This window comes from Uloborus diversus, chromosome 1 (assembly GCF_026930045.1).
Source record: "Uloborus diversus isolate 005 chromosome 1, Udiv.v.3.1, whole genome shotgun sequence".
Classification (NCBI taxonomy): Eukaryota; Metazoa; Arthropoda; class Arachnida; order Araneae; family Uloboridae; genus Uloborus; species Uloborus diversus.
The window spans coordinates 78,935,352-78,952,466 of NC_072731.1; the positions used below are offsets into that span (position 1 = coordinate 78,935,352).

At 32.8% G+C, this 17,115-nt stretch overlaps 1 protein-coding gene across 1 annotated transcript in view; it reads left to right on the plus strand.

The window, feature by feature from the left end:
• Positions 1–17,115, plus strand: part of LOC129234668 (membrane-associated tyrosine- and threonine-specific cdc2-inhibitory kinase-like) — a 124,506-nt gene that overhangs the window by 55,606 nt on the left and 51,785 nt on the right. The window contains 3 exon segments of the mRNA XM_054868710.1: positions 3,024–3,089; positions 3,091–3,116; positions 3,674–3,780. Of these exon segments, the coding sequence (XP_054724685.1) occupies positions 3,024–3,089; positions 3,091–3,116; positions 3,674–3,780 (199 nt within the window).

The window sequence follows — 17,115 nt, forward strand, 5'->3', positions numbered from 1 at the left end:
AGCGGTTTTTTTTATTGCTAATTTCACCACCTGCTATCTAAAAAAGAATTCTTTTTCAAATGAAGACTGTATGGGGGAGTGGTGCCAGTCCATTATCATTAGTCGCCCATACCCTTCCCCCACCTTTCTTTCTTTTCTGGCACTACCTTGGGAAACTTTCCGATCAGAACTGATTTATGTTGCAAAAGTGAAAATCTTATGTCTCAAGCGATCTTATTGCTTGCAATAAAAATGTTTACGATCGGCAAAAAACTAATGGCGGGGAGCTGCGAACCGCTTTTACCCCTTCCTTTTAAAACATCGTCTAAAATTGCGTTTTTAGAACTTTAATTTCAAAATATTGCTGAAGTAGGGTAGGGTTCCTGAACTCCAGCCCTTCGATAATGCATTCAAAAAGCATATAAACGTATGAAAAATGGAGTGCAATTTCGTTTTTAAAGCTTCAATTTCGGGAAGAGCCCAGAGCGTCCCCCCCCCCCCCCCTCTTTCTCTATTTCTTTTGAAGGTCGCCCAATATTGATTTTGGGGACTATCAGTTTGAAATAATTGATGTAAGAGGTCCCTAAGCCTCCTTTCCCTGAACGTTACTAAAATGGCCTACCATTGCGCTTTTTGGACTTCAATTTAAAAAATTTCTGGGGGAGAGCTCCCCAGACCCCCCCCCCCCCCCCCCCCCCCCCGTTATTGGCGGTTTTTAGGTTTTTGGAATTACAATAACGCTTAAATATTACAATTTAAAGACTTAAAATTCAAATTAAACACAGATTCAAAAATTGGCATTGTTAAAATCTACAACATTTATACACATAAATTTTTCCTTTAGCACGTATGCTGGGGGGGGGGGGGGCTGAAAATATTTTCCGTCTTGAACACATTACCAAACTTGCACCCATGGTTATACCTAGTCAAATTTTTTTCAATATGTTCAGTAACAAGTGCAATTTAGGGTGGGGACTTCCATCGCTCGGAGATATGTTTTTCTTTCCCTTCATTTTTTGTTTGTTTTGCTTAAAAAGAGTAAGAATACACAGATAATTTGTTGATTAAAATTTTAATTTTATGATTAAAACTGTTAGTATTTTTTCATCGAGAATGTAGGGCTGTTTAATACAGTACTTTTTAAACAAATGCAGATTTATTTCAATTTATTAACAGTTTACTAACTGTAAAAGCACTTTCACGAGTTGTAATTTTTACGAAAATGAACGTATCAGTGACTTTGCGAGATGATATATTTAGTGAATTGTATTTGAATAGAACAGAAAGTTTAAATATTTCGTATGGCTCAAATTTTCATGATAATGATGAGCTCATGAAAATTAAAGTAAAGCAAAAACAAAGTATTGTGTTGTCTTCCTAAAATTTATTTTAAGAAACCAACTTTTTCAGAAACATTTAAAGAAAAAAAACCTACTTAATTAGACTTTTAGCTAAAATTATGAGGTATACAGTCTTGCATTTAGCTAAAATTATGAGGTATACAGTCTTGCATAACATAGACAAAAACACAAACGGCGTTCACAGAAAATTTTTGCCTCTGCAGAAACTTTTTACAAACTGCTAACGTTAATTTAGAAAAGAAAAAAAAACTTTTTTTTTAAGGAATTTTTAAAAAATTCACAGTTTATTTCTGCTGAAGCCTATTTGGAAACGCCTTTTAATGCACATGTCTGAAAAAAATAATGGTTTTTGGCAGTTTTCTTCAGTTGGTGAAAAATAAGCACAAACTATGTTATTGTAAAAAAAAAAAAAAAAAAAAAAAATGATTTAAAGCTTTTTTTTTTTTTTTTGAACTCTTTTATATTTGAATATAAATTTACTTCTTTATTCAAGGGTGAGTTAGGCGAAATAATTATTTGCAGAAAATTTTCCAGTTAGGATTTTGTGTTTGGCAGAAATCTCTCCATTTTATCTAAGTCTGGAGGTAATAAACTACTTTTTGAATCACAGATTTTTTTTTTTTTTTTTTTGATCACCAGGAAAGAAATTATATAAGAAAAAAACTTATCAAATTTCCTTTTACGCAATTCCCAGTTTTTTTTTTTTTTTTACAGATTTGTGACATATCGCATTATATTTTCATCTTTTTGAGAACTATTTCTTTTGCAATGTAACGAAATAGTTGGAAAAAATAAAAGAAATTATGTTTAAACTCGTAACCTTATTGTTAATTACTTTAAAATCATAAACACTTAGAAAGTTCAACAACAAAGCTATATGAGAATAACAAAAATGTTTTATTCTCATAAAAGATTAGCACTTTCTTCTTCATTTTCTTCAGCTTTATTCTATACAGATTTGGCATTTAAAGGCTGTGGGAACTTAACTTTTTAAAACTAACAGGAACTTAGAAATTAAAAAGTACTTTTAAAATGCAGTCGCATAGCCTAAAGCAAGGTTGTGGAGTCGGAGTTATGCTGACTCCGACTCCGGGTTTTTAATTTTTTTAAATTTTCAATGACTCTCATCCTTTTTTTTTTTTTTTCATTTAAATGTCATCTAATGTAGATAAATTTGATTATTCCTCCCCCCCCCCATTAAAGGATTTGTTCTGATATATAATTAGATTCTGAAATAATTGCAAATGAATAATTGAACTGGCCACAATCACAATGAATTCCTAGAAAAAGGACTGCAATAAAATCTGACATCACAATTATTTTCTATATTTTTTTTCTTTTATTTCTATAGTCTAATTATTAAATGCAGTGCTTTGAAATTTCTTGACGATCAGACATCAACATCATTCTTTTTCTTACTTTTTTTTTACCCAAAGGAAGTTTTTAGTGAAAATGTTTTTCTTTACATCCGTGTTCCAATGCTTGGAAATTTACTGTATAACTTTCGTATCACTATTTTCAGACATCAGTAAAATGCAAGAGTTGTGACTTAACATTTCTGACATTCTACACACAACTAGTTGTTGTCGCAACTAATTCAAGTTGTTTTAACGAATAGGTTATCCTTGTTATATCTTGCAAAATGCATACTATGTTGAAATTGATTTATTTTTAATGTTATAGTCAGATGTAACTGATGCCATAGAAGGTGATCCTAGATACATAGCTCCTGAATTAATGCAAGGTGTTTTTTTCCAAACCTGCAGATATTTTTAGGTATGTAGGGATTTCTTTTTCCTTATTTTTATAATATTTTTATTATATTATTTTTATGATGGATAATCAAGGATGATTTATCTTAATTTTAACTAATTTTTGTCAAGCATTAAATGTCGAGTTATTTAGTTAAGTCCAAGAATAAGTTATAACAACCTGAAATACCTTTTTGAAGCAGTTTCAGTGGCGCAGTGAGAAGGGGGTGAAAAGATCCCCCAGAAGCATTGGTTTTAACATAAATGCAAATTCTAATACAGTAGTTTATTCGTATGAAAGGGCTGGTTTGATTAAAAAAAACTCCATTCAGAAGGTTATTTTGATTTAAAAAAAAAAACCCTCCAGAAAGTATTTTGGGGGAGAAGGCATTTTTGATCAAAAAACCCCCTCTAGAAGTTATTTCTGTCTGCTCTGGTGAGCGGTTTGAATATTATTTTGTGCATTTATATTTTAATTTACTCTATTTTTGTATTTTTTTTTAACAAGTAGTTATTTAAATATTTATGCTACTTTGATGATTATTTTATTGATATATTATGATATTTTGTTCTCCTGATCAGCTTAGGCATTACAATATTAGAATTAGCATCTGACTTGGATCTACCTCGAGGAGATGAAGAATGGCATCTTTTAAGAAATTTAAAAATCCCAGAAGAATTTTTAAGAGGTAAAGTTACTTACAAATCTAGAATTTTTCATTATAAATTCAAAAGTTATAATTTGCTATGAACTCATGAGGGCAAGGGGTAACATTTTTTACTAGCTTACCCATGCACAGCGGCGTACGCAGACAAATCAGTTCGGGGGGGGGGGGGGGCTGAGCTCGAAAGTCTTTTAGCTGGGGGGGGGATACTTATGAACTGTAACTAAGAAAAGTTCATGTATCGCTTTTCTGATATCAATACGAATGTAAGATTTCAAAAATACATCATAAAAAAAAACTTGTTCTTTATTATAATTTTTATAATTAATTTTGAAAATTTCGGGGAGGGGGCTGTAGCCCTATCAGCCCACCCCCTGGGTACGCCGCTGCCCATGCAAAAATATTTGCACTTGACAACATTAACTAAAAATTCTGATTATTTTTATGGTAATTTTTCGAAAAACAGCCACAATGTGAATTGTTTGTTTGTTTTTTGCTGATGTCGCTGAAAAGAAAGTAAAATGATACATTATTTTTGTAGCTTGATGAAAAATTAAAGAATTATCCACGATAAAAAACGAGCGAAAGTTCAACCTACATCAAACCAACGCATCATGTTGTTAGTGCATCAAAAACCGCTCAGCATCTTCTTTTTTTTTTTTTTTCATTCTAAACATTAAAGTAGATGAAATATAATGCCACCTTAGCGTGCTGTTTCATCTAAAATTTGTGAAGGTGGGGGGGAAAAAGTTTCCAACAAGAAAAAAAAGGTCAAGATTCTCGATATGCTTGAAAAATTACAAAATGTCCTTTGTAATAAGTATGAGTGAATTTTCCATAATACAATTAAAAGACAAAACAAAAAGAACCGTAAAAGTTCAAAATTTCAATATTGCAACTTGCAGAGTCTAAGTAAAGTAAATGCTATAAAAATGGAAGCTGCTCTTGTATTGTGAATTAAAGAGAACGGGAAGAGGGGCTGTTGCCATAAATGGAAATGTTATAAAAGACAAGGCAAAGCAACTGTTTTAAAATATATTAGATAAGAATAACGATTTGATCATGTAGAATAATTCATCACCTTCATTTTTAACTCCTGAATATTATTACTGTATCTACTGTACAGTACTATGATAGTGTAGCAGTTTATTATTACTACATACTGTGTTTTATTGTATGTCTTTCCTACCCATTGATCATTCATTTTGTGCATCTTTGAGTAAATTATGTTATTATGTTGAATAAAACAGCTTTTTTATTTTTTAAATACAGTAAAAGTATAGTTCCCCGTGCAAGAAATGGTAATGTATCGTTGAGTAATGCTTTGAAGCAGTTTGAGGGGTGTTTACGAATGTGTAAAAGATTTTGGTATGTTTCTAAAAAAATTGTATAAGTTTTTCCTCATTGGGAAATTTCACCTTACACGAGGAGTCTTGGAATGCATCCCTTGCGTAAGTCTGGACTAGACTGTGCAGTTATATGGGAGAGGGAGTGCAGTGGACTTACTGTGGGACGACATCGTTTCTCTTGCCGGAGCTCAGAGCGCATACGTCACCTTTTCGTCTCGACACCCAACTGCTCTCTAAAAAAGGATGTAAGGGGTTTTCTCTCTGATTGGGGGTTTCTGCGTGCTGCCTGTGCTGCAGGCGCCATCTTGCAGGAATCACCTGTAACGTACGGATTTCTCCGCCACACTCCTCACTCCCTTCAAAAACAACCACTTAATAAGAAACAGGTTACACATAATACAATTGGTACAAAATAGTTCAAAATGCTGTAGGTACACTTCAACAAAAGTTTCTCTGGAATATCTCATGCAATAACACATTAACAAAATAATTATTTCTTGAAGTACAAATGACAAAAATTCTAAAATCTGCAGATGAGAAAGGTTTTTTTTTCATAAAATGTCATCATCTTGTGCATAGAGGGAACACCAACACCGTTTTAGCTAATTAAGCGACATGATGTCCAGCTTCTGTAAGAAACAGGTTACACATTATACAATTGGTACAAAATAGTTCAAAATACTGTAGGTACACTTCAACAAAAGTTTCTCTGGAATATCTCATGCAATAACACATTAACAAAATAATTATTTCTTGAAGTACAAATGACAAAAATTCTAAAATCTGCAGATGAGAAAGTTTTTTTTTTCATAAAATGTCATCATCTTGTGCATAGAGAGAACGCCAACACCGTTTTAGCTAATTAAGCGACATGATGTCCAGCTTGTGTAAAAAAAAAGTTCAACAAGGACAGCAGTTGCACAAAGTGAGTTTGTCTGAAGTCGCAGTCAAAGATCTCAGTATTTTCACTTGTTTGGAAAGATTAAGGAATTGTAACCTTTGTGCCGGTCCTGTTGTAGAATCCAGTAGAGCAACTCGAGTCTGTCGGGTGTAATAAAGGCACAGGAAGTGCTGAAAATACTTCTGAGCTGATCTTAGTTCCACTGTCATGCTGTTTCCGGTTATGTGGTGAATCAGTACATCTCCTGCATCAGAGATCTGAGCAACAGAAGTCCCAAATCACAAAAAAATTTCCACTTTCGATGAGATTCAAAGTTCAAAATTTGCAGTAACAGGACGTTTAGCTATAATCCAAGAGTTACACTTTTCTTACATGATACTTACAACTCAAATTCAAAGACTTAGGTGAACTTATAACTACTTTCCTGTAAGTAAAAAAATTTTTTTTTCTTTTTTTTTTTTTTGAAAATTTGTTTTCTCTGACTTTTGCCACAGTAAGTCCACCACTCTCCTGTAAATACTTTTTTTTCCTTATTTTGCTAAAAAAATCTAACCTCGAAGATTTTTTTTTCTTTTTTGCCATGCAATTGGATGCCACTGTGAGAGCTTTCAAAATTTTCTGAAAGGAAATTTACTAATTTTGCAACTAAGCTAATAAAAAAACAAAACAAAAAAAAAAAAAAAACTGTTGTTGACTTTTTTTTTGAAAAAAGAAAACTTAATTAAGCAAGTTAAGGACCCCCCCCCTCCCCCTCCCCACATAGGCTTAAACCGAACCCCTGGCTGTGGTTATCGATTCGTGCTTACGAACAGATTGTTGACAAAAATTGACCAAGAAACCAACAAATGGCGAGCTCGATGAAATCAAAATCCCTATATGTTATCCCCAAACTTTTTTATCTTTAAATTAAGAACATACACATGCACAAGGAAGAAAAAAAATGTAATACAACTTTAAAAAAAAAAAAAAAGAATGGGTGATAAACATATCAAACTGAGAGGGAGAAAAAAATGCTATCTTTTTCTCAGGTTATACCTTTGCACATTATTTTCTAGTATGTTCCTATTGAGAGCATCACTTGACACATTACTTAGTTGAACATTGCGTGGCATCTCGACCTCAGGGCTCCCAAATGGTCCGCTTTTCCCGCCAAAGTCCGTTTTTTAGGGTAAAGTCCGCTTTAGACCGCTTTTTAACATTTTGGTCCGTTTAGTCCGCTTTTATATTGTTTTTACTCAAAAATCAGATTTTAAAAATTTTCATTACATTATAAGATATTGTGTGCTGTCGTTTTTTACGCCCGAACACACGGCACCGTTTTTCTATCAACCTGACTTTCTGGTATTATTTCGCCTCAGATTGACGTCATTACTCCTCCTTCAACCGCTGTAACATGGAAATCTAGCAAATGGAGAGATTTGGGGGAGGAGTTATGACGTCAAATCAAAGCATTTTGCTACCGATATTTCTTACGGGTTAAAACACCCTTGAAAAACCTTGAAAAAAATCAAGAATGTTTTATCAGTGCAATTTTCTGAACTTGTGTTCGATATGTAGCATCACAAAAAAATTACTTCCTGTGTATGCGAGTTCAATCTCTTTGCATCTGGTTAATATTTTGATATTTTTGACAATCAGAAGTTATTTTAACATTCATTAACTTAGATTAGCTTATTTTATGTTTGATTACAATCGATAATAAACTACTTTTTTTTCTGAACTATGGTAACATCAAACTTTTTTGAACTTCACCAAAAATTGCTTGCTGGATTTTGAGATTTCAATCCCTTTGCATCTTGAAAATATATTGATATTTTTGGCAATCGGAAGTTATTTTGACATAACCAAAAAATAAGCTAATCTAAGGAGGTGTTAATTTTAATAGACAATTAACTTTTTTATTTTTGGAACCATAGCAACATTGAACTTTCTCGCACTTCGCGGAAAGTGCTTGTCGTGTATGAGATTTCAATCTTTTTGCATCTTGTAAGTAATTTGATATTTTTGTCAATCAGAAGTTATTTTGACACACTCCGCCATAAATTAGTTTATTTTTTGTTTGATTTTAATAGACAATAAACTACTTTATTTTTCGAAACCATGGCAACATTGAACTTATTCGCACTTCGCGGAAAATTGCTTGTCGTGTCTTAGATTTCAATCTTTTTGCATCTTGTTAATATTTTGATATTTTTGGCAATCGGAAGTTATTTTGACATACGCCACCATAGATTAGCTTTTTTTTGTTTAATTTTAATCGATAATAAACTTTCTTATTTTTGGAACCGTAGCAACATTGAACTTTCTCGCACTTCGCGGAAAGTGCTTGTCGTGTTTGAGATTTCAATCTTTTTGCATCTTGTAAGTAATTTGATATTTTTGTCAATCAGAAGTTATTTTGACACACTCCGCCATAGATTAGTTTATTTTTTGTTTGATTTTAATAGACAATAAACTACTTTATTTTTCGAAACCATGGCAACATTGAACTTATTCGCACTTAGCGGAAAATTGCTTGTCGTGTCTGAGATTTCAATCTTTTTGCATCTTGTAAATAATTTGATATTTTTGTCAATCGGAAGTTATTTTGACATATGCTATCCTAGACTAGCGTATTTTATTTTCAATTTTAGTCATATTTAGTTTTAGAGATTTTTTTTTTTTTTTTTTTTTGGAAATTATGCGAACAGTGAACATACTTCGCGAAAATTTGATTCTCGTGTCAAGATCTCAATCCTTTTGCATCTTGTAATTATTTTGATATTTTCGAAAATTGGAAGCTGTTTTGACATGTGCTACCTCAAACTATATTATTGAATTTTATTTTTAAAAACTAAATTTTTAAAACTAATGAGTAATTTTAATTTGAAAATATAGCTCTATGAATCTGAACTTACACATTTATTTATTACATTAAGTTATCCAGTAAAAGCAAGCTCAAATTTACATTTTGTGTATTTATCGCTTTAAGCAGCGATTGTATATTTTTGGGTGTGGTGACTTTAATAAATAATTTTCTTTCTCAATAATTTTTATACATACTTGAAGACAGTTACTACATTTTTTGGTGCCCGAACAACAATACATACATCTGAAGATATGATTTGGATACTTAGCATATTAATAAATGATTTGCACTTAGTCAGTCAGTAGCATAGCCAGAAATTACCTCCTGTGCTTTGGTGTTTGGTCATAAACTCTCATATGTATATAAACTTGCCATATTTAGGCTGGAAATATGTGTAAAAACCAAGGACTGTGGAGGGGGACCTCCTAGGCTCTAAACTACATCTTCTTGTTTTGCTGTACCTTATATCAAAATGAATAGGGTCGTTTCCAAAATTTTAAAAGTATTTTTTTTCTGAAAGAGCATGCATAAAAACATAGGATCTGACCATTTTTTAAATAATTTCTTTAAGTTTAGTATTTTAAAAAAATTAGTTAAATCGGTGCGATTTCATTGTTTACACTTCTGTGGTGTAAAATCACAAATGATGAAATGCCATTCAGTGTTGCCATTCATAGTACAAAATATTTAATTCGTATCTTTACTCACGTGCATTGGCAACGATATGGTTGATAGAAAACGTAAAGCGCAATTTTAATTCGCTGCTGGATTATCATAACGTGGAAATGTGGTAGAAAGATGAGTCAAAGTGCATCATTTGTGACATCATAAAGGCCATGCCTTGTTTGAAAAATCGGACATTTAAAAAAATTAATTTAAAAGAAACTGTTGGGAAAATGAAAGTATTTTTTAGGTCCATGTTGTTTTTTTCCTCATTCTATCCATTTCAATGACTAAAAGTAGTAGTTTGACTGAATTAAATCACCCCATTCCCTTTAAACTGGTTATGTGAAAAATTTTGTAAACTACTATGTGCTAAGGTGTTTACTGTAATAACTGTATCTAAAAGGTCTTAATTAGGTATGCACTGATTCATCAGTCACTTAGGTGATTATTTTTAATTAGCCAGTTTTTACCTGTTAATTAGCAGAAAATTTATTTTTCAATTAAAGTTACTCTGTAAGATGATCAGTTACATGGTTGCTTGTCACCCCCCCCCCATCCAAATGTTTGTGTAAATAATATAGTTCATTTGTACAGAATTCATTTGTACAGAAGGTGATAAGAATTTATCGTTAAAAATCATTATTATGGTTAATTAACGAATTATCTTCACGTATTTAGTGCCAGGCAGCTAATTTGCCTTTTGGTGCTTCCCTGGGTTCAACTATGAATGGTCCTCCCAAGGTCCTCTTTTTAGTCCTAACTGCTCCTCTTTGGTCCCCTTTTTGATTCAAAGTGGTCCTCTTTTACCCTTTTCTATGGCTGAAATGTGTTGGGAGCCCTGCGACCTGTGTCCTCATTAATGGTTTTGTTTCCTGTCGAATGTAAATAACTAAACTTCTGAGTGAAAGGAATTAATCTATTAACATGGACCCTTAACACTTTTCTAGTATTCTCAACATGTCTGATCTTATAGTTAACATTGGTATATCTCTCGATAACTCTGTATGGTCCCTCATATTTAGTTCTCAACTTAGCAGAAATATTTTTCTTTATATTTCGGTTCTTTACAAAACAAAGCAATCCCACCTGATAATTGTAACATTCCTCTTTTCTATCTAGCCTGCTTCTATCTATATTTTTCTTTCTTGCTCGTTTAAATTATCTAATACTTTTGGAAAAATTTTGTCTGATGACTCAATTAGATGTGTCTCTGAGTGTGTGTCATAAGGCGTCATAATGTATCATAGAGGCAGACAAGCACAAAACATAATAGTTCAAAGCAACACAGCCAATATGGCATTAATAGACTTAGTTCCAAAATTTTCCGGGGACGACACGGTTAGCATTAATAAATTTTTGAGGAAAATAAACGAAGTGGGACCGCTAAGTGATTGGTCAGGTGAAGAAAAACTGTCCATTCTAAAACTTAAACTCACAGGGACAGCTGAATTGTTTATTTCGATAGTAGCATGAGAGAAGGATTTCGACACGGTAGCAAATTTGCTTACAGAACGGTTTGAAAGGAAAATTTCAATTACAGGCGCATTACATGAATTGGCAACATGCTCTCAAAAACCAACAGAAAGTGCAATTGATTTTGACCTAAGAGTTAGGAAAGTTGGAGACCAGGTTTATAGTGTAGGGAATATGGTAATAATGCCAGAATTAAGGGAGACTAACCAGAATTAGATTTTAGCAACATTTCGAGAGGGATGGAAAGTAGTCATTCAGCGATTTGTTTTGAGTAAGAACCCACGAACGTTAGATGAAGCAATATCAATCACTTCGCAAGAGGAGAAAAACAATAAAATTCACAAGGCGTCAGTAAGTCAATCAGAAATTGGGAATGTAAGTAGAGTACAAAACAAAATTGTTGGTGAATTGACCATTCAATTAGCATATTAAGCAAAGAAGTACAAGCACTAAGAGCGCAAGCGAACGCTGTTAATGTACATTAGCAAGGGGGTAGAAACACTAATCAGGGGAGTTTAGGGGGAATTCTTACAGAAACGCACATACAGGTTATTGTGCTATGAGATTATTTCAACGAAGTTATCACACCGATGACTAATTTAATTAGTGCCCTTTTGAGTTGCAGAGTGTAATTGGAGTCCTTTTCAGAAAACAATACCTGTGGTTGAAATTATGTCTTTTTAATTCCTCCATGGTGATATAATACAGTGATATCCTTGGCGAGCTATTTGCAAATGAAATATGAAATTGCAAAATAAGTTCTCTTGAAGCATAGATAATTTAGTAAAACATGCAAAACCATTATTGATGAATTTGTAATATGACTAATGAAGAGTCATTTATGTAATCGAGGTCTCAGTAATTTGAACATAAGGTTTGCAGACAAAGTTTACAATTATAAAGTGCCTAATCGAGAGCATGACGGCAATCAGCCGACTTGGCTGACCATGAAACTAAAATACGGCGCCTTAAAAGAGAGAGAGAGAGAGAGCAACTGAGCTACCAAAGCAACATATATAGCCAGCCAGAGACATTTGCATGGATTTCAAGACATGCATTTGAGATACGCATTTCTCGATGTTAGAACGGCGGCCAATCAAATGAAAAAGGAACTTTGTCATTTCATGATGTAAGGCACGCACGTATCTAAGATCGGGAAATACGTTACAAACATTGAAATTAGCATTTGTGACTTTGCAAGATAAAAGAAAATAGGGATTTAATTAAAGCCAAATACATCAAAATAAACGTAAATAATTGGTAATATTATTTCGAATTCCCAACACAGGTAGGGATTCGTTCACTCACAATAGGGGACAAGGGCAGTTTAACTTCAGATGTCATTATTGTGAAGGTGCAAATCAGAAGCTATCTGAGTGTTATATAAAAGATAGAGATATGAATCAACAGAGACAAACAAGGAATAGATCTAATTCATGAGATCGCAATATTTCTCAAGGAAGAAATAATCAAAATTCAAACTTCAAGGGGAGAAGGCCAGGGGCGGACTGGCCACGTGTGAGATGTGGAAAATTCCACATGGGCCGTCCTTAACTCGGGCCGTTTTCTGTGCATTCAATGTGTACGTACCATTTTCCTCAATTTTATTTTAAAAAAAAGTTCTTAGCTAGGCCGGCCGTTCTTGTGTCCAGGGCTGCAGCCAGAACTGCTCTTTTTTTGGGGGGGGGGGAGAGGAGGACAGCCGCTCCTTTTCCAACGGTCACTCTCAGGACGAACTATTACCGATCTTGTTACGTAGGGAAAACGAAACAATGTCTTTGTTGGGTGGTCTTCGTTCGAAGCGAAGCCTTCAGGATCCATGGGTGTCTCTTGTATCTGTTCGGGATTGATGTTTCCTGGAATTCTGGTAAGGAGTTTTATTGGGGGTGGGGATATTCTTTTGTGGCCATCTGAGACGACCTGAGACTGTCTGGGAAAAGATTACATCGAACCTTTTTCTAATGAAATAAGAGAAAGGCGCCATCCTAAGAATAGAATGTATAGGAGCAAAACGTCTGCTAAAAAGCTTTTTTTTTCCCTTTTCATCCTTCGTTTTTTTTTTTTTTTTTTTTTGTTATGTTTCCCAGCACTTTGCAATAGATAGATCCATGACTTTCTCAACCAATTAGATAATTTTGAGATATCTCCTCAATTTCGTCTCCGAGGAAAAAACGAGTCATTTGTTATACACCGTGTTGACTGCTCAATGGGATTGCATGTGTTTTAAATACAACGGTGACAAGAATCTTTTTTAGGTAAGTTTAATATTTTTAATCATCATGTGTTTTTTTTTTTGTCATCAGCACTTTAAATAATAAGAACTTGAACTATCGGTTATAATTATAATAAATTGACGGTGTTACACAAAAATGAGTCAACCCACCAAGCAGTACTTTTGAGTAAATTGAGTTCTAAGCTGAACTTCATAGATGACATATTAATTCAGAATTTGGCTTAAATTGTCTTTGTATCCCCGTAGTGTATCAGTTTATCTGCCAGCCTATGTGAATAACTCATTATTTTTTTGAAAATTTTTGTTGGATAACTCATTTTTGTATAACACCGTCCAATTCATCTATTTTCGTTTAACAAAGATAAAATTCACAAAAGTACAAAGAGTATAAATATTTGAAACAGTGATTTCCAACATTTTTTTATCTGTCATCCCCTTACCTTTTTTCTTGAAAAAAGCGAATTTTAGAGCAACGTAAAATCGATATTAGGTATTTTTTGCATACAGTGAAATCTGTGTAAGTTGACCACTCGCGGTATAGTACTTTGGTGGTCAACTTAGACCGGTGGTCAACTTATAACGGGCAGTAATGATTTTTTGAAATATTTTTTTGTCATTTCTCGCACCGTGTATTCATTTTTCGAGGAATTCACCCTTATTACTTTTTCTGTTCAACTAACTTACATTGTTTAACATTATTGAAAGTGAAACCATAATTAAAAATACTATTCAAACAGTTTTGTTATTTTTTCCTTGTTTTAAACTATATTAGACACCGTAGTTTTAGAAATTCCATATGTGCCAGCTAATTTTCTTTGGCTTTCTCCTTTTTCAATTCATTTTAATATTTCATACTTTTTATTAATTTTAAGTTCAACTAACTTTCTTTTTGAAGCCTTTTTATGTAACACTTATAGCACAAAGAACAACAAGCTTGACTCTCTCAGTTCACAAAGGCAAAATTAAAATGTCCTATATCTTAATCCCTTGCACCCGAAATAAGCCAGAAGGGCTCTTTAGCAAGCCCATATCTGTGTACCCGCAGTGCGGGGGGCTCGCTTCCTCAAGGGGGCTAACGGCCCTAGAAATTGAAGAAAAAAAAAGAAAGAAAAACTAGCATTAAGACTTATTAACTTTACAAATAAACACTGCTGGCCACTAGGGAGATGCCCAGTCTTGCATAATATAGACGAACGCGCGAACGGCGTTCGCAGAAAATTTTTGTCTCTGCAGAAATTATTTTTTCAAACTGCTAACGTTGATTTAAAAAAAAATTCTAATTTTTAAAGGGAATTTTTAAGAAAATCCCAGTTTATTTATGTTAAAGCCTTTCTCCAAAAGCTTTTAAAGCACATGTGTAAAAAAAAAATGGTTTTGGCAGTTTTCTTCAGTTGGTGAAAAATAAGCAAACTATTTGTTATTGTAAAAAAAAATAAATGATTTAAACCACTTTTTTTGTCTCTTTCATATCTGAATATAAATTTAATTTTTTATTTAAGGGTGAGTCAGGCAAAATAATTATTTGCAGAAATTTTTCCAGTTAGGATTTGTGTTCGCAGAAAGCTTTTCATTTTATCTAAGTCTGGAGATGCCCTACCCATTTTGTTGCAGAGGGCCCAAAATGTACAGATCCGGACCTTAGCACAATTTCAGTATAGCCACAACCTATTGCAACTGAAAGAAAACACTTTGTACTTTTCTACTGACACGTATTTTTGCTGAACAAAGTACAAAAAACTATCTTAAATAGAATAACAAATGAAAAATAAGGTTGGAGAATAAAGAGCAGCATAAGCTTTATGCTGCTTATAAAATAAAATAATTTACTGAAGAAAATTTTAAAAAATAAACCAAGTGGTAAACTTACAAAGGGTTTTTTACAATACTCCAAACCAAATTTGGCGTACATTAGTGGTCAAGATGAGGTAGGTGAAGTTACAGAGGTTTTCCTTCATTATATAAGATAGGACTAATTCCGTTCCTGACAAAAGAGGTAAACATAGACAGGTGGTCAACTTACAAGGGTGGTCAACTTTACAGGTTTTACTGTACTTAATTTTAATTTAAAGCCTAAATACTGTACCAATTTGATCCACTTATTGTTACACACATTTTTTATGTTTTTATTTCAAGAGTAATTAATTTTTGAAGGGAGATAATAAACTAAGATTATATTAATATACTTTTCAAAGACAGCAGAACATTTTTCTTTTTTTCCTTTTTTTTTTTGGTATAAAATTTAGGATTTGGAAGAATAAAAAACTTTGTCAGTTTAAACTTGAAGAAAAAAAAAAAGAAGAGAGAGAATGGTTTGTTCCGGTATCCAGAACCAGCCCTGAATACAATTCGTATGCTTGTCCAAGATATGAGGATGTGCATGGCCCTCCTGAATTTAATTCATTTCTTTTTTAAACTCATGATTTTTTGTCTAAACTCTGGACCATCGATTTTGCATACGTTTTACTTTCAGCTGTTTTGTTTCAATTTTTAAATTCTTATAATTTATGTTTATTATTATTAATAAACACGGATCATTGGAATTTAAAAATTGAGAAAATTAATGATTTATGTTTATTACTTATGTTTATTATTATTATTATATATCATTTAAATTTTTGTTTTGAATGCTCATTGCCCCCTGGAGGAACCAAATCAACCTTTTGGGGGTAATCGCTTAAGGTTGGAAACCACTGATTTAAAATATACTGGATATTTCACTTGATTAGAAATAAAAAGCAAAACATCCTTTTCATAATGTTCTCTTGAGGACTTTTGTTAATTTTAAAATGAATATCAACTTAAAATTTCAGTTGACAATCAGCAATTATGCTATAGAATTTGTAATTCGTATTGAAAGTTATCCATAAACTTTTATGTGATTTGTTTTGATTTTTAAAGAGAAAATGTCTTACATTTTTAGATACATCTATTTAATTCATGAATTTTTTTTACATTTAGCTTTAAATTTTATGACGTAGTAACATTCTTGAAGTAAATTTCAGTTTTGCTGTTAAATAAACAAATTAATTTTAAAAAAAAGCAGAGAGAGAGAGAGAGAAAGTAAGGAAGGGTTTATGCTACAGTAACCAATCATAATTTCCTATATTAAGTTGGTGTTTTATGTTTCATATAAACAATCTTAATGAATTCTTAAAACCGATTAATAAAGTGTAAGGTTAAACTCTAGTTGAACATATTTACTTACGAAAAAGAATACGCACATCTTATTGCTTTTCCCAATACATTTCTCCGTTTTCACTTTAAATCTTGGAAGCTGATAAATAAATTGTTCTTACTTGAAAGCGTTGAGAGTCAATGGAATATTATTATTAAAGGTAAGTTAATATGTAGCATAGGCCACACATATACCATAAAGTACAAGCGCGGCCAGAACTTGCCTTCTGTGGAGAGGGGAGGGAATTTGATCATAACCATCTTTATATGCATATAAACTACCGTATTAAAATTATTGGCACTCTAAATCTACGTTAAAATCAAGGGCCCGGGGAGGAGACCGCAATCCCCCCATCCCAAGTGTATATCCCATGATTTTCACTTTAGTTCTAGAACCTGACAAATAAATTTCATTCACTAGATAACATTTTGAGAGATACCTTTGAAAATCAGTTTTCTCACTGAGACAAATGGCGACTTTTTCGAGCGAAATTCTTTTTTTTTTTTTTTTAGAGTTATTCGGGCTTATCCGATATTTTCGATCAGTTCTCACTGTCTCATGATCTGTATTCATTCTGAACGGATATATTACGTTTGGTTTACATGAAAATTTTCATTAGTTTGAATACGTACAATACAATTTAAAGAAAATACTTTAAAGAGTTTTTTCTAAAGGGTAAATAGTACCGCTCATGGCCATATGAGGTAGTGAGAA